This window comes from Pempheris klunzingeri, chromosome 11, assembly GCF_042242105.1.
Source record: "Pempheris klunzingeri isolate RE-2024b chromosome 11, fPemKlu1.hap1, whole genome shotgun sequence".
NCBI classification, from domain to species: Eukaryota; Metazoa; Chordata; class Actinopteri; order Acropomatiformes; family Pempheridae; genus Pempheris; species Pempheris klunzingeri.
Genome location: NC_092022.1, coordinates 6,214,128 through 6,235,407, shown reverse-complemented (window position 1 = coordinate 6,235,407; position 21,280 = coordinate 6,214,128). Strand labels below are relative to the sequence as shown.

General features: G+C 40.5%; 2 protein-coding genes across 2 annotated transcripts in view; one reads left to right on the top strand and one right to left on the bottom strand.

The window, feature by feature from the left end:
• Positions 1–403: 403 nt before the first annotated feature.
• On the bottom strand, positions 404–4,274 carry lrrc47 (leucine rich repeat containing 47). The gene is made up of 7 exons (XM_070839550.1): positions 3,678–4,274; positions 2,786–3,247; positions 2,549–2,665; positions 2,324–2,439; positions 1,881–1,983; positions 1,454–1,543; positions 404–1,014 (listed from the first exon to the last, which is right to left on the bottom strand). The coding sequence occupies exons 1-7, from the start codon at positions 4,245–4,247 to the stop codon at positions 793–795; spliced, it is 1,680 nt and encodes a 559-aa protein (XP_070695651.1). The 5' UTR covers positions 4,248–4,274; the 3' UTR covers positions 404–792.
• A 583-nt stretch (positions 4,275–4,857) lies between these two features.
• cep104 (centrosomal protein 104) overlaps positions 4,858–21,280 on the top strand; it is a 29,989-nt gene continuing 13,566 nt past the window's right edge. Inside the window, exons 1-12 of the mRNA XM_070840045.1 lie at positions 4,858–4,915; positions 6,722–6,848; positions 6,996–7,169; positions 7,709–7,847; positions 8,925–8,987; positions 12,075–12,151; positions 12,609–12,777; positions 15,678–15,833; positions 16,027–16,221; positions 17,039–17,254; positions 17,863–18,030; positions 18,797–18,970. Of these exons, the coding sequence (XP_070696146.1) occupies positions 6,736–6,848; positions 6,996–7,169; positions 7,709–7,847; positions 8,925–8,987; positions 12,075–12,151; positions 12,609–12,777; positions 15,678–15,833; positions 16,027–16,221; positions 17,039–17,254; positions 17,863–18,030; positions 18,797–18,970 (1,644 nt within the window). The 5' untranslated portion in view covers positions 4,858–4,915; positions 6,722–6,735. The remainder of the gene's footprint in view (positions 4,916–6,721; positions 6,849–6,995; positions 7,170–7,708; positions 7,848–8,924; positions 8,988–12,074; positions 12,152–12,608; positions 12,778–15,677; positions 15,834–16,026; positions 16,222–17,038; positions 17,255–17,862; positions 18,031–18,796; positions 18,971–21,280) is intronic.

Below are 21,280 nucleotides of genomic sequence, written 5' to 3'. Positions count from 1 at the left end.
CAGATTCTCATTTTGTCCATTGGCTAGAGAAATGTAAAAAAAATAACAGCAGCATCCTGTTTCAGATAAAAAAAAAAAAAAAGCATACCAATGTGGAATACTTGGACCAATAAAGGTTGTAAAAACATTTGTGACCTTTTACCCCCAAGTCTTCAACCTCCATCATCTCGGCCTTCTGCTCCTCTTTCAATCTGAACCACCCTAATTAAGTGTTTGTGTGAACAACAGTTTGTTTCCTCTTCTGTCAGACAAATTGTTCCATCTCAGATACACAATGAATGAAAAGAGGAGTCAATTTAATCAAGTGTGATTTGGACATTACTTGCTGCTGTTTAAAGGGAGAATGCATATATTTAAAGTCACACAAATCTTCCAGTACTAGAAAGTAGTGGCTAGTCCAAGTTAAAAATCTTGCCAAAAGACAAGTTGTCCCCAGTGTGTAGATAACACAGTAAGCACAAAATATTTGTATATGTACAATTAAGGACATTTGGAAACATAATTTGTCGTGCTGATCGTGCTTTCAGGAAGCTGCAAAGGATTTATTCAAGTATTACTACATGTGGTTCAAAAATCTGTACATTAATCAGAAATGTGAACACTTGTTACTAACAATCAAATGAGAGCTGGATGTTGCTTTAATCACAAAAAAAACCCCATAGGACCAGATTTTCAGTGCCCCCTGAAGTAAAGGGATATAATATTGTTGCAAAACAGTTCAATCTGTTAAAATGACTTCATATCAGTTAGTGTAAACATCAGAGTTTAGCTGCAGCACGACCAAATCACGAACTACCAAATGACGGTCAAGTTGCTGGCGTCTTTGGAAAGGTCGGTCTTCGACGGGTAAACGACCTTCAGGTTCCCATCCTGGTCGACTGTTCGGACCTGCTGGACGATCAGTTCGCTGGAGGCCTCGTGGCTGGCGGCGGGCTCTTGTGGGCCATCCCCCTCCCCGTCTGACCCCGCCTCTTCCCGATGCTCTGCCGTGAACTTGTTCAACTCTGCCATTTTCTGTGATGAAACACGAGACACCCTTAAGAGATTTGTGGTTGTATTTATGAGACGGACAGTTTCAAAAGACTTTTGTCCAAAGCAAAATAACAAATGGACACATTTTCATGAAGATAGCAGCGGCACCTCACAATCAACTGCAGGAAAAATCCAAATTGTTTTAGGTTTAAGGTTCCTCTAGGCCAAAACTGAAGCTTTTTCAAAGGAACTGAAATTTCTGAATGAAGGATCCAGATTTTCTATAAGTGACAGAACACATAACAGAGGTGCTACCTCCACGTTTTTTAGTTTTTCACATTAATAGCTATGACATGGTCAAGTGTTGGATTAATGAAAAAAAAAACAATAATGACGCTATAACTAACAAAATGAAAATTAAACCCAAGCTGTAATAAACTTGAATTATTCTTTATCGACAGAGAAAAGAGGTGAAACTTACAACAATCAGAGCGTCCATAATGTCTTTACAGGTCTGCAGGCTGGTCGCACTCGTCACCTCCAAGAACAGCTCTTTGGTCGTCTTCCTGATCTGTAACGTACAATTAGCTGATCGTGTAATTATTTATTTCCATTGCATCTTGAAAAGTCTGTGGTCTACAATAAGACAAGACATGCATGTCAGATGTGTCATTGGGTTCATTGATCATGTCATTCAATCTGAAATTGTATATTTGCTTTATGATTCCAGCTCCTTAAATGTAAGGATTTGCTGCTTTTCTCTGTTTTATATCACCGTAAATTGAATTTCTGTTGATCAAACAAAAACAGACATTTTAAAGACCAAACAAATGACCAATCAATCAAGAAAACGCTTGCCAGATTAATTGATAATGACAATAATGGCTACTTGCAGCCCTGATACAAACCTTGGTTTTGTCACTGTTGGTAATAGGTGGGAATGAGATCACGTGTCCTTCTGCATCGACTAGGCAGGGGTAGAGGGATTTTCCTTGCAAAATCTGCAGGTATCTGAAGAAACAGTTGAGAGAGACACCATAATAAAAACTGAGGTTGAAATAAGCTGAGGGCCAACAAACTTATACTGCCCTCGTGTGTTCTAAGAGAAAAGACAAACAGCAAACAGGAAGCATGTCACACGTCAATGTCTTGTGCACCGCTTTGATGACAAATGTTACTTGTCTTCTATTTAAGATGCATTTTATTTTGAAAATCAGTTAGTGTGTCTTTAACACAAAGTGTCTTTTAACCCAAAATTTCTTGCTCTGACTGCAGCCTGCAGTTAACTAAGGAGGATCTTTCACACTGACAGTGACTCTTCTGTACGTGATGAGTCTTATGTTGTACTGACTTGTGGAGGCCGGTGACGTTCTGCCTCTTCTTCTGCTTCCTCAGCTCGTCAGCCTCCAGCTGAAGGTGTCTAATGAGCTCAATGGCCGACATCTCCTTCCGACCCAGTGGCACAATCTAACAAACATTGTGTTACGTGAAATTCAGATATTTGTTGAAAATAAATGAGAATATGAGTGGGATTGAAATGTGAAAATAATGAGCCAACCAATCTTCATCGGCATACCTTCAGCTGGGTAGGTGGTTTGACATCATACACCAGAGGAGGTTTGAGAAGCTGCACATCATGAGTTGCAATGGTCGCGGTTGTTCTTTTACCACACAAGTCATCATGGAGCTTTGTCTACAAAAACAAACAGGTGAGTCTTTTTTGGGGACTACACTGCACACTTGGTAATTTTGTGAATGCTGCACCACTATAATTGTCCAATGTATGCCACCTTGTGAAGGGGTTTGACCTTACCTGAGCCACCAGGAAGCGTTTGAGAGCATTACCAGGCCGCAGGTTCATGCCCTTGACGACGCAGCACACCAAGTATGGCCGAACGTCTTTCACCTCTGCACTCACTTTGACTGTGAGTTCTGTCGGAGCGTCCGAAACGTGGAGGACCCTCACCACCATCTTGTTCAGTTCCTCCACCTCATCCTTCTCATCTGCCACCTTCTCCTTCTTCTTCCTCTGCTGCTGCCTTTTCCCCTTGTCTGCGCTGCGACCACTGTCTGCGTCACCTCCGTCCTCTCCCTGTCTTCCCTTTCCTTTTCCTCTGAGGTAGTCAAGGATGGACTTGGTCTGGCAGCCGTTGACCATCTTCTCCAGACGTTTGTCGTTCAACTTGTTACCTTTGAAGTTGATCTCCTTTAGCTTGGGGCAGTCGCTCAGCTCGGTGGGGATCTCACTCAGCTTGTTGTTAGAGAGATCCAGCACCTGGAAAGGACACGCATGAGGAGGACAAAACCAAGTTGAGTTTGGCACTCTGGAAAGAGCATCAGCTACCCCCAGCGTTTTAAATTTTAAGCAGGTGCAGATACAATCTTGCCAGACTCTCTTGTGTTACCCACCAAACCTTATTTAAAAATCTCACTTTTTTGTGCTACATTGCAAATTAACAAATGTGACGCCTCGTTAGCTGTAATTTAAGATAAACACATGAAATAGTGACAACTACTCTTGAATTCGGCGTACATTTGATCAAACTAAAAGAACTGTTCTTGATGAAACTCGTCACTTGATGACTGCATGATGTGCATTTAAAAGCTACCCGGTGTATGGAGTGTACCAACAATTCAAACAATGTTTAAAACAATATTGTATTATTTGGGTAAGTGTGTCGGTGCGCAACAACAGTTCGGCCCACCTTTAGAGCAGCTAGCTTGTGAATATCTCCACTCAGCTGTTCAAAGGAGTTGTCAGAGGCCACCAGGGTGCTGAGGAGATCCAGCCGCTCCGAGTAGAAATCAGCGGGGAACCCGGTGATGTGATTCTTGGAGATGTTGATGGTGGAGAGCTTGGTGCACTGGCTCAGTCCCTCTGGCAGGACCTCCAGGCTGTTGCAGCTCACGTTGAGGGTGTTTAGCTCCCTTAGCTGAGTGATTCCCTCCGGTAAAACCCTCAGGTTGTTGACTGAGAGGTCCAGGACCTTCAGGGACTTGAGTTTACCGACGACATCCGGGATGGAGGCGAGCTTGTTCCTGCACAGGATGAGACTTTGCAGGTTTGTCAGATGCTGGATGTCCTCGTGGATCTCTGTCAGACTCGGGCACTGGCTAACCTCCAGATAATTCAGCAGTGGGAGGGAATAGATAGCAGAGGTGAGACCCCCGTTGGAGGAAATCCTCTTGTCGACAGTAGGACCCTGTAACACTAGTTCACGTCTCTTTCCTGCCGCTGCTTTCTCTATTTCTGGCCATTTCTCCATGTCATCCATGCTGCTGCTGCTACTGCTGCTGCTAGACTACCCTTGTCAAGCTAACCGAGACCACTAAACACACCACATCCGTTCAAATATTTCAAAATAAATTATAATCTTGAGCTATACGTGTGTGGATGGTATTATAAATGTAGATGTTTGTCTGCATATACCAAAGAATTGTAATGAAAACTTTGACTACTTAAAAGCATTACCTACTTTTTTTTAAATCATTTGCTTATGTCAGATTGATTGGCGCCCAGTCCTGGGTGTACCCGACACCCACATACAGTATGTCAGCTGGGATTGGGCCCGCTACATGATATGCCTTTATTTTGGAAGTAATATGTTTGACTTCCTGTCGATCAAACTTCGTACCACCAGACGACCAGGAAGAAGTTGTTAAAGCTCATCATAGAATTTGTTTCGAATATTTATCGATGTCTCAAAATGTAGGCAGAAACATAACACAACCACAGACCATAGGTGTTAGTGTTAGTTTTAACGAATAACTATGTACGTCAAATAAACTGCTTTTTAAAAAAAAAAAAAAAAAACTACAGTGACCACAATCCATTGCGGCGACGGCATCCCTACCATTGCGCATGTCCGCGCTGGTTGTTGTCAGCGGTGGTTATGGAGATGAGATGGGACTCCGAGCTGTCAACATTACGGTGATGTTCGCGGTAAGATATCTTTGAAGTACACGCAAGAAAACTTCTAATTACTCTAAAATGTGTACCAACAAGAGGAAGGACATTAAGAATGGCAGTTGTCAAGACATTTATTGGATTTTAGCCCGACAAAATAGCTTTAGACCACAGCTGCTGTAAGACTAGCTATGCTGACTGATTGAGTAGTCAACAGTTAGCTTACTGCCCCCTCCCTCACCACCGCCAGCATGTTCAAGTCAGGAAGAAGGACTTCTCTGTCTTATCCAGTGGGCTTGTGTGTGTGTGCTATATCCCGGATAGTTTATTTTCTTTGAAGAGAACCATACGCCAAACTTCATGCAGTAAACAAGCCGTTTAATATTTTCTGTCTAGTGCGACAGAAGCAACCGCTTCAATAAACCTTTAAGCCTATTGCTATCTGCGTACTTGCAGCTACTGGCCTACGTTCATTACACATAAACGATGAATTAAGTGCAATTTAACGTTGCCTCTTAACGTTGTTTAATACCCTTCATGTTTTTGTATTGTTAAAGTTATTGACCAAAATAAATCTTTGTATTCTTTCTTTTTTTTTCAGCACGAGTGCTGACATAATACTTTCCTCATATCTTTGCCTTGAGGAATAGACACATTTGTTCCTAAAAAACCATTTCATTCAGAAAAAGCAGTCCAACTTCTCAAATATTTAACACAAGCACCCAAATGAGAGCTAAATTAGGTACATTCTAAAATTGACAGTATTGTTATATGCCGTTGTTATATGTTATAATGTTTATGTTAATTTAATCAACAAACTGAGCTTCAGATTATTATTCACACTTTCAAAACATCTGCTATTGTAGCTGTTGTAACTATTGTAACTATTGGCCCAGAGACGCTGCTGCAAGGCTGTTAACCAGGTCCAACAAATCATCTCCCATCACACCGATCCTGTCGTCTTTACACTGGCTTCCCATCAAGTTCAGGATTCATTTTAAGGTTCCTGTTTTTACACATAGAGCCCTGCAAGGTCATGCTTCTGCATACATCTCTGAGCTGCTTCATCTGTACATCACCAGTAGGTCTCTGAGGTTCTGTGACCAGAGCTTATTGTCAGTCTCGCGCTCTCAACTAAGAATGAAAGGTGGTTGTGCCTTTTGAAGTGGTGATTCTGTTATTATGGAACACCCTTCCATTAGATATTCAATCTACAGTCTTGGTTAATGCTTTTAAAAGGCAGCTGGAAACACCTTTATTCAAACTGGCCTTTGTCTCACCTCCTGCTTTCGAGTGTTTATGGTTATGTGTTTTAGTCTGTTATGGCTGATTGTTGTTTCTTTTACTGTTTTTATTATCTTATTTATGATTATTAGTATATATATTTAGTTTTTATTTTTAACTACTTTTTACTCTTGTGAAGCACTTTGTGACTTTGTTGTGTCACAAGTGCTATACTAAATAAACTTTAGTTTATAAACTGGACTGAAAATCTGACCGGACATTAAATGCTAGTTTTCAGTCCTTAATCATACTCGTACTATGGACACATTTCAGTCAAAAAAGAGGCTAGATACCAGACACAAAGAGGATTAGTTTATTGGTTTACACTAGACATACATTGTCATTGCCAGTGGAGTAGCAGCTGGGTATTATAACAATACAATGGAAGATGCAGATAAGCACAAAATTGGACTGTTCGGGCCTGTAAACTAAACAGATAACATGTGGGAACACCATCAGCATCATCCTCACATTCGTCATACTCTCTAATTGGTTGTTTTTTGCACTTTCAGATATTAAATATCCGAAAAATAATATTTCTTGTTTTTGCTCCATCAGTGTCCATCAGAGAGATGCCCAAGAAGATAGGATTCATTGTGGTCAACTCTTCAAGTCATGAGGACAACTTCTGTGCCAAGGAGCTCATGGTCCATGCACCCACAGTCAATGGCTGGAGATCCAGCAGGTACATTAACACAGCGCTTTACTTTCAAAAACATCTCACATTCATTCATGACAACTCTGTGTCTTCCTGAGGTGCAGAAGCAATGCATGAATGGCAGCTTTCCATAAAAACAGAAACTCAACATGGTCTGAATCAAACATCCCGCAGGCTGTGCTCCTACCCTCAGCATGTCACCCTCCAGCTGGTGGAGAGAAGTAGGGTGAGGAAGCTGCAGCTGCTGGCCCACCAGTACCTGATCCCAGCCAAGGTGGAGTTCCATATTGGAGACACCCTCCCTGATGTCACCACCTCAGGATTCCCGGGGCAACTTCGCAGGCTTGGGTGAGACTGCAGACTCGGCCAGGCTCAGATTTAACTCTTTTATGTATTTTTGCACATAAGGTTAATGCAAGATGGTGTAGGAGATTTGGATGCTACACCATACTCTCAAGTTGGATCTTCAAAAGCCTTTTCATAGTCTAGGTTATGGCATTTTGCTTTATAATTTAAGAGCTATTACAGACAGTGAAGCAGCCATTTCAGTGGTATCTCCCATGAGGTGGATGTTCTTTGGACAGATTCTGGTCTTAAGGACATAACATGTGGGGTCCCAAAAGGAAGCGTACTGGAGCTAAAAGACATGTATGTTAGCAGTTAGCAATGTGTCAGCTATCAGCCTTGACCAAGGCACTGACTCACGACTGGAACTGGTCTGCTGTGTTGCACAGATGCTGCCCACTTCTTCTAAATGTATATTATTAATTAGGGAAGTGCAAAGTTTTAGTACAGTCTGTCATCATAGAATTAAAATGTAGTCATGCATTTTAGTCTTGTACATCAGCAAAGGAGTTGAACTGAAAAACACTGTTCTCTTTCCACAGTTACGTGTCTTTGTCTGACAACGAGAAGACAGGCTTCAAAGCTCGTGAGCTGAAGTCAGTCCATGTAGACGCAATTGGAACGTACCTGAGAATAACCTTCCATAGGAACCACGTTAACCGTTACAATCGCTACAATCAGGTATTGTGTTAGACCATAGTAATGCATCTACATCACTACTATTACTGCTATTACTACTGCATAGGACTTTTGTCTGGTACAAGGGACTGATCCAAGTAAGCTACCTGGTTTAGGTGTTCCTAAACCAGGACTAATAAATTAACAACATTTGTTTAAACGACATTTGATGTCACCATTAACAGCAGCTCTAGATGTAGACATTTCTCTTGTCAAACATTAGTCTTTTAGATTAATTAAAATCATCAGCTGTTTTTCCTCAAATTTCCCACAGTGTTTGAAACACATAAAGGTTATTTTGTCTTGAATTCTGAGGCTCAGAGCACTTCTTATTCTGCCACCAGCTTGTTGTCCAAGAGCAACACATGCTAGAGCACTCTTCTTAGATAATATTTAAAAGTATTATTGTTACGGGATGATATGAGAACATTTACTGTAAAAGTGGCAGATAGATACAGTAGGTTAAAAGTTAAACAAGTTAAAAAAGGCTGATCACATTATTTGTCCTGTAGGTGGTCTATGAATGTCTTCAAATATTAAACTGTGTGTGTTTCATGGCTGCTTTATTAGACATGCTTATGAATTACTTTCCTGATATCATCTTACCAATCATACCTTCCACTTCAGAAGCTTCATTTGCATTTCAACAGTGCTGAAATAATTATGTGAATAATCATTTCGATATCTGACCGAAAATGAATTGAATGCAGTTATGACAATCAATTAATCAAAAGGGTTTTATCACAAATACCAGAATATGACAGTTAATTTCCCTCTTTCCACATAATATCCATGTAAATTGAATACCTTTGGATTTTTTTAACTGTTAATTCAGACACGGCAAGACATCACGGTTGGTTATGATTACAAGTGATGTGGTTTTAACATTTTTGGAGACTATTATTCAAATGTGTGAATCAAAAGTGTTTTGTTGACAGTAATAAGACATAGAATATCACCAGCCTAGTTCCACTGTTAACCTCCCAGCACTCACTCATTTATCACGTGCACTGATTTTTGATTTTCTCCTGCAGTTCTGTTTTGGTCAACCACCTCACCAGCATCTGTTTATGATTTCAGGTTGCTTTGGTTGCCATTAATGTTCTGGGAGATTCTTTGGATGGCAATGCCTTTAACACAATTGTAAGTGAGCACTCTCCTCAACTGTCACCCATCACTGAACTGACATCTGCATAGCAGTAGGTGGCGCTGTTGTGCTGTGATTTTGTGAGACATTGCTCTGTCATCAGTCACTTAGAATAGGGTTGATTTCTGTTTCCTCATCCATCCACTGACATTGCAGATGCTATGACAGTTTAAATTTATTGCATTTCAAAAACATTGTTCCATCAAACTGATCAAATAACTGTTCCTTGCGTGTCATATATCATTCATTTATTCTTCATAAAACATAGCATTTACTCTGCAAAGTTTTTAATTTTTTGTCAGAATACCAAGTAACAATACTAATACAAATCCCATAGCCCCGAACAATGTGCACACTTTTGGTGTTGTATTAGATCATAGATATCAGAGAGATTTAGAGGATTTACTTGATTGTATAGATATAATGATATGTTGCATCTGTGTTTTATGTAGTATTTATTTGTATTTACTGATCCAAACAAACTACATGTGTGTCTATATCCACATGTGCTTACTTGAATGGTGTGTGTGTGTGTGTGTGTGTGTATATGTGTCAGGAATGTAGTAATGAGACACAAAGGGAGGACAGTATGTAATCACACAGGAGGCCTTTAGTTAGCCAGTAATCAGATAGTCCTGCAGACGGACAGGACCTGGAGGAGAGAGAGCACCTTAAAACACACACAGACACAGAGACATGGAAAGAGTCGGACACACACTCGCACAGATTCCAGTGAACAGGCTGTGCATTGTTGCTCCACTAATCCGACTCTGAGCACCTCCACCACAGCGGTGATCTTGCCTGTAGGGTCGGCTAGATCTTGTTCTCTTATGTCTTTTCTGAGGCTGGAAGTTGTGTTTGTCCTGTGGTGGGACACCGTGGTGTGGATACAGGGAAAGGGGAAGGGAAAGCTTATTCCCCCTGTATGTGCCACTTTAAAGTTTTGGTGCATCTGAATTAGATAAAAACAATTTTTTTCAAAACTTATCTTTAGGGGTATCCAGCCATGCAGATAGTTTTGGTTTGATTTGTCCTGGTTTTGAGATCTTCCTTCGCTCCAGTGCAATGGAGATGAATGGAATTTGGTTGCTCGCAGCATTGAAAAACTGTGATGGTTGATGGTAAACAGAAGCTTTTACGCTGTTAAAAAGGCTGTTGAATCAGCCGTCATGGCATCCATTAACTTTAAACTTTTCTTCTCTTGTACTCCATCTATTCTGTCATTCACCAATCAGTAAAGCCAATCTCCAAAAGCAATGCTGATTAACTGCAATCTGATGTTTCATTTTAAGCTTCCTCTGACCTGGTTTATTTTCATGGTATTTAGATGTTACTGCCCCAAATGAGTGTAATAGGCCTTTATTATTGTCTTGGTAGAAAAAAAGCAGGTGTTACTAATAACTTAAAAGATGGCTCTGTTCTATTCAAGCGTCTCAGTAAGTCATGACAATGTGACAGAGCATCAGCATGATCAAGACGACAACCCTGAAGCTGCAGCAGCTAAATGGAATTAATTTTGCCATTGTTATCTAAACCTGTGCTTTTTTGAAGTTAATCTGATGGGTGGGACCTACACTGAAAAATGTAAGACACGTCTCCGTTGGCCAGTCGATCTGAGTGACGGCTTGGCAGCACCCACTGACCTCTGTCTCCTCCATGGACACTCCCCAACAAGGGAGGGATCTTGGCGGTCCATGGTGGATGCTGCCAAGCTCAACAACAAGCAAAACTCTTGGTTTCAAATCTTTTGTTTTGCTAACAAAATTTTGGTTTTGCATTAATACATTTTTAATCACAAATGTAATTCTTCTGAGTTTTGCTCCACACCTATTCTGTTTGATTACATTATAAGGACACAAAAGTAACCTTCTGTGCTTTTCCTACTGCGGTATGAGAAGATATCTTTGTTTAAAAAAGCCCTGTGGACTATTGAATTGATTGGATATCCTTAGAGTTTTTTTCTTTCTTGAATAATATCATTTTACAGATTTCTTGAGCTGTAGTATTTTTTCCTTTCCTTATTCACAGATTAAGCTTTACCGTTGTTTATAGTGGACTCTCATAGAGGTGTGTTGTTCTGTGGATAACAGAACAGGACACACTGTCATCATTAGTTTTCACAGGGGCTATTTCTCCTGTGCAAAGCAGTTCCAGAAAACTGCTCACTGCCTGTGGATTTGTCCAGAGTGACAAGGCACATTGTTTCTTCAACCACACATGTTGCTATGGAATTTTTGAATATTGTTTTTCAGCGCTGTGCACACAGTAGACTAAATCCCTTTCACCTCTGTTGTATTTGGGTGGTGGCAGAAATCTCAGAGACAGATATCAGTTTTGTTCTTACTTGTCTAGATTCTATAGTTCGTGGCACCTTTAGTGAGAATGTTTTTCACGTAATTTGGGTAAACTGAAGTTTAGTTCTTTTGCATGACATACAAATGTGCTTACGGCCGAAGCAAAAACATCAGATCTAATCTGTGTCAATTACTGATGAAGATAATGTGGCATTAACACTTCAAAATAGATTTGTATCATATTATAACTGCAAACTGTATGATTAGAAGTGTACATTTTTGTTTTTGTTCCTACTTATTACTGGTTAACTGGAAGTGGTGCTGCATCCTAGCAGGAAGTTTGTCCTTCATCACATTAAATGCTGGTTCAGTGTTCATGAACTACTGAAAGAATGATGTCATCAGTAGGCACCGTTTCCTGTATTTATAATGATTGGCCACTTAACATTTCAGGAAATAGCAGTGTGCACAGTGGATTACAAGTCTCTATATGTGGCTGTAGCCTGGAGGTGCTGATAAATTATTGGGTTTGTAATTGTGTGTGTGTGTGAGAGTGTGAGTGTGCTTGTATTGCTGCCATTGGATGAAGTTTTTGGTGGTCATTCTGTGCTGATGCTGGCTTTTGAAAAGGGCAGTGTTTTAGTCAGTTTTAAGTAAGGATAAGGTTTAAACCCGAGGGTCACCTTAAAGATTATGGATTAGAAAACAATGGTCAGGTCTTCATGAGCACAGTAATACAAAAGTATACATGCACATGTGTGTGTAATTTGTCCATCTGTTTACCCCCAGCCAAGCAGAGAGCAGCTGATCGAACACTACCTCAACAGTACCCAGCAGGAAACCGCCTTGGACACGACCTTCATGGGGTGAGGCTAGGCCATTGAACCCTGGTTTCTTTGTTGTGTGGCAATAACATTGTTCAACAAAGCCATTTAGTCTGGAAGACAACCAATAAGGCATTCAAGGTCACCAGCATTTGAAGACAATGCAGGTGGCCGTCTGTGCAAAGAGGAAAACACATTTCGAAATAGCTTTTATTTTTTTTTTTATTTATCATCCCCCAAGTGATGTTTCACCTCACGGTCTCAATCCTCGGGGGGTTGGTCAGTGTTTTTCCCCTTTGATCAGGAATTGCACAATACGTAGCCCATTTAACTAATGATGACACATGAATTAGGATGAATTTACACACTAAATCAGCTGTTCTGTTTTTCTATGTTCAACAAGTTTCCCGAATGTAAAACCTGTCGTCATATACAAAGAAAGGTTTTAGTTTATTTAAAAATTAATTTCTGCTGTTTTGATGTCCTGTCTTGTGCCCAGAAAATGTCAGTCCATCTCCCCCTTGGACGACTTGGCCTTTGACATGTACCAGGATCCCGAAGTTGCCCACATCATCCGTCTATTGGACCAAAAGAAGCAGGACATGGTCCAGGAGGAGAAATACGAGCAGGCCAAGAATCTGAAGCAGGCCATCGCAGACCTGCAAAAGGTACTGTAGCTGATGAGGGGCAGGCTGGCTGGTTACAATACATGTGCTGGTGCTGGCATATGGATTTTTTTTAACACTGAACAACTCAAGGCTAGCTCTTTCCATATGCTTACTGTCATTATGTTAACCTAATCTAATCGCCTTATGGCTCTAGCTCTATACTGAACACACAGACATGAGAACTGTACCAATTTTATCACGTAACTCTTTGCAACAAAACGAATAAGATTATTTCACAAAATGTTGACATATTAGTTTAAGGCACCTGAACCACTTGCATCATTTTGTTTTACAGACACTTACAGACACTCATTCAAAAAAATAAGTACATACAGGACTGTTCACCTCCATTATGTTTTTGTTTAATATAACTGCCTCTTCAATCCTTGTTATTGTGTGATTGTGTATTGTGTAAATTTCTTGTTCTGTATGTTTTTCTGAATGTAACTTGTTCTCGGGTCTCTCTTATCAAAGAAATTTTAATCTCAATGAGATTGCCTGACTAAATAAAGATTAAAAAAATGTAAAAAAAGATTAGCATGCAAAGTAACCATAACACATAGCATACCATAACATAATTACCATAACAGTATTATAAGCTTGTTCTTCAGTATTTAGCTATGACAGTAACATGTAAATGTGCTCATGATGTTTGTTGGATGCGTCTTTGCTTCAGTACGAATGAGTAGTAAGTGAACACACAAGCATGTACATGCTAAATATCCTTGGTTACTGGCAAAAGGCTCGTAGACCATGGCAAGAATTCCCGGGAAAATACCAGGATCTCTGTTCCCAGTATTCAACCATATTCTGGACCAGTGGTGGAATGTAACTAAGTATATTTACTCAAGTACTGTACTTGTATACAATTTCTACTTACTCTCTACTCAACTACATGTCAGTGGGAGATATTGTACTCTTCACTCTGATTTATCTGAAGTTCATAATTGATAGTTACATTGCAGATTAGGATTTTACATGCAAAGCATACGATCATTTCATTAAATATGATGCATTTTTAAAGAACAGTATGTAACATGGTTTACATCAGTGCCACCTTGACCAGCAACAACATGAAAATGCCCCCTAGACATGAATGCATCAATAATAATAATCTAATATTATAATATATAACAAATTAACACTGAAGATGGTGACCACTTTTACTTTCATACATTGAATACATTTGGCTGATAATACTTTACATTTTGAATGCAGAAAGTTTTTTTATAGTGAAGTATTTTCACATTGTGGTTTTGTTACTTTGACTTAATTAAAAGATCTGAAACTTTCTGGACTCTACTCTGGACTTTAGACACATTTTTTCTATTGTCTTTTGACAATTTTTATTTTTTATTATTCTGCAAGAAGTAACCGACTTCTTCCCAGTTTCACCATTACAACAGCACACTTTCAAATAACTTAGAATACATATTGGCTGTAGTTTTTATGACAATAAGCAATACTTTCAATGGAAAAGCGGCTGGAATTTTGAGAAACAGCATGTTTATAACCAATCTATTAGTGCCAGGGTGGAGTTCACAAGCAGACAATATACAGTAGTACAGTGAAAAAACTTTGAGAAATGTGACAAATTTTCTTGCAAGCCTCAACTTTGTGAGGCTTGTATTCTTTTTACACTTATCCAGTGTAATTTCACCACTGTTTGTAACAGTAGTTGTTAAACATTGTTCAGATTCCTGTTACTGACCTCCTTTGTATACATTGTTACCATGCTGACCATGAATTCTTAATAAGCTCAACAGCTGCAGTGATGGTCCTCGGGTAGCGTCTCTTCCACTCTCAACCACAAGCCTCTCTGTAACCGGATCACACAGAAACACAGCGCCTTGTTAGCATTGCATATTAGCATTGTGGACAAAGCAGTTGCCAAGGTAGTCATGCTGAAAATCCCTTGTCATCGCACCCTCGGGATGTCACAGGATGGTTTTTGGTGTTACGTGATATGTGAAACGCATGACAGAGAGAAGACAGGACAAAAGGCAGAGAATTACTTTTATAGCCCATTTTAGTTAAGGAGTAGAAAGAACTACATGCTGGACATATATTTAAATACAATTTGAAAACAGCTTCTGTTTATTGCACTACTTAGTTTTGTCCAAAAGAGAGAAAAGAATCATACTGTGCTGCTTGGCTCCTGGTTCGCCACTTCATTCAGCTTAATGGAATTTCCTCACCAATAAATTACGTCTCTGACTTACTGGAAGTTGTTGTCAAATTTCCAGCCTGTAAATCTTAGTGATTCACCATATGGCACACTTACTGTTATGTGGCACCAGGGCTGTATTATTGAGCAGGGCAGAACTGCCCATGTCAAGTGGTAAAGTCTTAATTCCCAAACTAGCTCCAGTTTGGTCTAAAGTCTGCTTTTGGTTAATTGGGTCTTTAGGGTGTCGTTTTGGCCATCATTTCACATTAGGTGTGATAACACTGTACTCATCAAAGTTATTGCTGAGATTTAGGAACATGGTGACATTAGTACAATGAGGTCCAAGATGGCAAAAGACACAAGCATTCACACGATTCAGATGTTTCCTGTTAGGATGCTGACACAGGATTTTTGCTTTTTCAAGAAGTACACCCATTGCTGAGCCATACCTGGGATGATATGTGTGATGTCCATGACAGGTTCTCAGTTTTCCTGTAAATCATAGACCAACGTGAGAGCTAAACAGAAATTAAACAAACACAAAACAATACATTAAACTCTGTGAGCACCAGAAAGTTAGAAGTTTGTGCCTAAATCCAAGACCTCGTGAGACCATGAGCAGACTCTTCCATCCTCTCTGCTCACATGTTTACCTGTCTAAATATGCAGTGTGGGCTCACTGTGTCACTGCAGGGCTGTCTTCACCTCTTGTTGTCCTGGGCTCTTCCAGGTTGGGGAGCGTTTGGCTCGATATGATGTAGAAAAACGATGTGCCATTGAAAAGGAGGATTATGATCTGGCCAAGAAGAAGAAGGAGCTGATGGAGGAGTACAGGAGGAGCGTCTACCAGCAGCTGGAGGTCCACAACCTGTTGGACATGGCAATGGTCAGTCACCAACCACTGATGGTGACACTTCAACTGTATAGGAACAGCAGGGCGGGTGTTTGAGTATAATAGAAAAGATAGATTTTGTTTCAGGTTTTGTTATTAAACAAGATGATAAATACAGGATATGGAGAAAATCATGACTCATTCTGCCTAAAGTGAATTCTGTTCTGTCCTTCCACCATGTCACCAGATCACAAGGGCAGCAGATTCATTCCCACCCCAAGACGCTCCCTCCCTTCAGCCTTCTCCAGGTGACCAATCAGACACATTCAGGAAGGAGAAAAACGCTCGTCAGAACCAGCAGTCAGACTCAGGAAGTGTTGCATCCAAACTAATCAGCCAACCTGATACACCGTGCACCCCTGCTGCTGTACCCAAGGTAGATGTAAGTGCCTTTTTTTTTTATCAAATGTACTGACATCACAACATCTTTATACAACATGAAACATGCCCAGCACCTGCAGACGCTTAAAAACAGTTACAACTTGTCCAGTTCTCATTTGTTGAAGACTCTGTGAATGGTCCGTGGTGATAAACCCTGATGACAACTGTACCTGTAGCTTGCTCTGCTTGCATGAATTCCTTTATTGTTGTAAAAACTAATCTAGCCCACTGTAGCACCTTGATAACATGTCTCCTGCTTTAAGCCTCTGTAGTGTTGGAACATGGAGCACATAGGGAGATTATGACCAGCAGGGGCTTTTATACTTTACTCACCACCTACTGAGACCGGCCCTACTGCAGGTTTGGGTTTCACTATTTAATTAAAAGCGTGCAACAGTTGGCTGACTCTGGCGACTGCCAACCTGGCCTCAAGGCAGAGCTTTGAGCCTTGTGCGAGGCAGCAGGGGGCCAGTTGGCACTGGGGCTCAGGAGACAGTGCTGACTGAATGGAACTTGGGTTTGTATAGAGGGGGTTAAACATTCATTGTTATCAGGATGCTGAATGATTGGCCTATTCAGTGATCAAATGCTAGTGAGAGTTAGCGAAAAGAACAAGGGTTGAGGTGATACATTTTTCAAAAGTATGGACATATTTGTCAGGCTTCAAAGTGTGTATCAGTTTTCCTTGAGTGGTTGACCTTAGGGATCTCTGGGAAATGTATTATTTTGTGTGCTGAGAAATATATATATGCAATACCTATAAATATAATTAAATGTAAATATTATATACCAAGTTTTAAGTGCCAATGTCTTGACAGGCTACAAGTGTACCTTATGATGAGAGACCACTGCCAGCCCTTCAGAGGAAAGACAGGCCTGGGGAGGCCGTCCAGGGCCCTGCAGAGCAGCATGTCGCCCAACCTGATGCCCAAAGGACTCCACACAGCCCTGAGATAAGCGGAGAGCCAGAGTCCCTGACGGAGAAGGCCCAGAGAGAGGCTGGCCTTCCAATTGAGGTTTATGGAGAAAGCCTGGTAAGAAAAAAAGATAGAAAAACATGGCTGGCTAAGCTAACAATGGTCCAAGGTTTAGTTTGTTTTATAGCCAGCAGTAAAAAAAAGAAAGAAAAAAAAACAATAGCTACAATCACATACAAAAATCACATTGAGTTATTTAAAAGCCCAATAGTACTAGGGACAAATTAGTTCTGAAGTCTACTGGTCTGCATCTAGGCAGATTGTATCTATGGGCAGGTTTTACTTTCTCCAGGGTTTTTTATCTCTACATATGTGCTCTGAAAAATACTTTTTTGTATGCCTTAGGATAATCTGTACTTTGGGCTACAGGATCTTATTGCACTATTCTAGCTGTCCCAGATATATTTGTGTCACTGTCTATGTCAGCAGATAAGTAACAAGATATTGCAGCACAGAAATGCTGCTAATATATATATATATATATATATATATATATATATATATATATATATATATATTTATAGATATATTTGGGGTAAATTGTCCACCAGAGAGGGAGAAAGTCACAATACATGCTTGCCTGCACCAGTGAATATATTACTCAGTCTCCTCACTCTCAGCGCTATTCTGAGTTGGCTCATCTTTTGTCCTCTCATCTTTTCCAGGTGGCTGGAGCTTATTCCAAAACCTGGTCCTACAGAGAGGACGCTCTCCTCACTGTGTACAAGAAGCTTTTGGAGTTATCACCCTCCACCCCCAGAGAGGAGCTGAGGAACACGATAAGAGCTGCAGTCTTCCTGGTCAAGAAGGCCCTCCTGGATAAAGTTTCATCTGTGAGTCTTTTCTGCAAAAGAAAATTGTCTTGGTGTGGATGGTGTGAATGTCCAAGTGAACTGAACAGAAACTGCTGCCAGCCAAGCCGCCCTATTAAGGCGTTATGCATATGTTTACTTTGTCACTGTCAAAGTCTTTTTTGAATCATGTTCTCCGGATTCCTGCTACAAACAGAACTAACGCTCATGCTGTTAAATCACAAGCACACACTCACACATGCACACTCTTAACAATATCCCCCCTGTACAAAATGCAACCCCAGTTCTCTCTCCCTGAGCTGGTTTCCTTAAACAAACAGTTTTGACAAGGATGGCCTTGTAACCCCTCTCTGGAAGTCGTCTACAGCCTGTATGGTAATGAAAGGGGTAGTGCCGCAATAATTCTAGTGATTTATTTTCCTAGCTACATTGATCCACATAATGCTCCATTAAGATGTTAACTGGTTAACTTGCTGCTAACAAATGTGCTTCAGTTTAGTTCGTGTTAAATAGACCCTTCACTGGCAACTCAGTGGTTTAAGTTGCATGTCATATCATAACATCGTGGGTCTAAATGTAGCACAGGGTATTTGTTATATGTCTTTCCAGTCAAAATCTACCTCTCAAACATAAAATTTCACTTTTTTGTCACTCTTCATCTGCATACTCTAACCATATAGAACCAAACATTGCCAAGTTTAGCCTCTCTGCAAATAAACCTCCCTCTGGTGCTAACTTTTCTTGGGAAGTTCATTAAGTTTGGAATTAAATGTACGTTCTTCCTTAGGTTTTCCACGCCTCCTTGAAGCTGCTACGGCTTCTGCTGAGCCAGCTGATCATAAATCTGGGGCTTGGCCGAGTTGAGGTGACCCACTGCTTGGAGCAGACCTGGCCCAACCTGCTGGCCAGGACTGGAGACTCGGCCAGCCGCCTCCGGGCCATAGCTACTGCCTTCATACAGGTAACACATGGGAATGGCATGTTTGGCATCAGTGGCGCCATTTGATTTCCATTAACTCTTTTGTTCTTCTCAGCCTGCCCTCTTCCTCCCTAGCAGCTTTGCTTTGACTAGACAGAAGATGATTGTGTAATCTGCCTTCACCCCTCCACCATCTTCAGTCTTGGCAGCATCCAGTGGGAAATATACATGATATGTACTAATAGGCTGTCAGCTGCCAATCAGCTATCCTTGGTGTAATTAATTATATAAATTACAAATCAGATTTGAAGTGGTGGTGATTTCTTGATATTACATTTCCACACATACTAACAGGGTGGAACCCCTTTCATCTTGTAACCTCCCTGTCCCATGGAACAACTCTTAAGGGTGGAACAGTTACCAAGAAAGTATGACAGCAAGCCCAAACACATTAGAAATCAAACCAAAACAACTGCGCAAGCCAAAAAATGACCATACTGATGCTTATTTAATATTTCAGTTTTTAGCTGCCCCTAAAGGTCACCATTCACAAGACTTACATAGGTTTTATGTCACCAGCTTGACAGACTAAAGCCAGACAGTTTTTGGACGTCCAAGACTACAGCTCAAAAGGTGGAGAGAAGATAGAGAATAAGTTTGATGTTTTGGGCAGGAAGATAAAAAATCTCATGAAAAACTGGGAAAAAATTTCTCAGTTCTCACTAGTTTTTAAAGCTGCTTATAATCTAGAATGTAATGACAAAATCAGGATGGACTTTGACTTGACCAAACAAAGTTTCCACCTTTAACGGTGCTCCGTAAAGTGCAACAAAATACAAAAGGAACAGATATGGAATACAAGGCTTTGGGGGGGAACTACCATGTCTGTGAAACAAATCAGTCACTGTACACCTACATTGCTCCCTTTATGAAGAAATCCAAATTATTGCATTATGTAGACATTTATCCCACTATCATCATGTACAGGCAGATGGTTTAGTAATATATTCCAGTAGGTCTCAAGAAATCTAGTCATCAAAGGAGACTCAGACAGGAGAAAATATGTCCTGATTCATGCTGCACATTAGGGCGGGTCTGTTAGGGTCAGGAATTTTTAGCAGTGTGAGAAAGTCATTAGATCAGTGCTAAATGGTGAAATGATGAATGAAGCAGATTAAAGCAGAGAACGATCCAGTTTCTGAAACTGTCTTTTTCAAGAGGTAGAAGGGCCAGTACCATCCAACATAGTATCACAGAACCCATCCATTTATTGTCTTTACCACTTATGCTTTAGGGTGGCTTCAGCTGACTTTGGGTGAGAGGCGGGGTACACTCTGGACTGGTCGTCTGTCAATCACAGGGCCGACACATAGAGACCACTCGCTCCTACAGTCCAATTTAGATGCCGGAGTACCTGGAGGAAACCCAGACTTTGCAAGTGGATGGCAATTCTGGATTTGGACCCTGAACTGTCTTGCTGTGAGGCAGCGGTGATTAGCACCATTATGCTGCCCTGTCACAGAAACATTGTCTGAAAAAGTAGATTTCTATATAAAATACTTTCTTGTATTGGTATCGGTGACTCTTTCTTTTTGTGAAAACTGTAGATAAAAAAATAAGGAAATATGCTAATACACTTTATTCCCCCATTAGAGACTGGTCCTACTGACTCTTTTACATGTACTCATGCCTGTCAGCTTATTGACCTAAGGGAGGAGAGATCAATTCATAAAGCCAAAATAATTAGCACAGTCATTTCATTTTGTATCGCATCTTCTATGGCTTCTGATTTTATTTGGTTGTCATCCAGAATGGTAATGGCTGCAGTTTCACAGAGGACAATACCTATGAAGGGATTTACAAATGCTTTCAATACAATGGGAAGATCGCCTCATTTACTAGACCTACAGTATATCAAAGTTTTCCCAAATTGTTATCTGTAGAGCTGGTCTAAGGTGCCTCATTTACATGCCCCACATTAAGGAAATAGGGAACAACTCCAATGTGTCTGCAATTCAGAACAACTTTGCATGTTTGGGTCTCCCCAGGTAGACTGAGGTCATTTAGGGGACAGATGATAATAATGAATGTTAGGAATAGAAGAAATGACCAAATGTCATTCTTTGATAAGATTATGAAATCAATGCTGTTAAACAGAATGACATTTCTCTTATCTCTGATCTTAGGACTAATCAGTACTACCCTTTCTCCTCATTGACATTTCTCTGCATTGCCCATGGCAAATTCCCCATCTGTGTTTTTTTTACATTATTTTAGGGGCATTTTTGCCTTTATTTCACACTATATTATTGAGAGGCAGACAGATGGCATGCAACAAGGATCCCTGGCAAG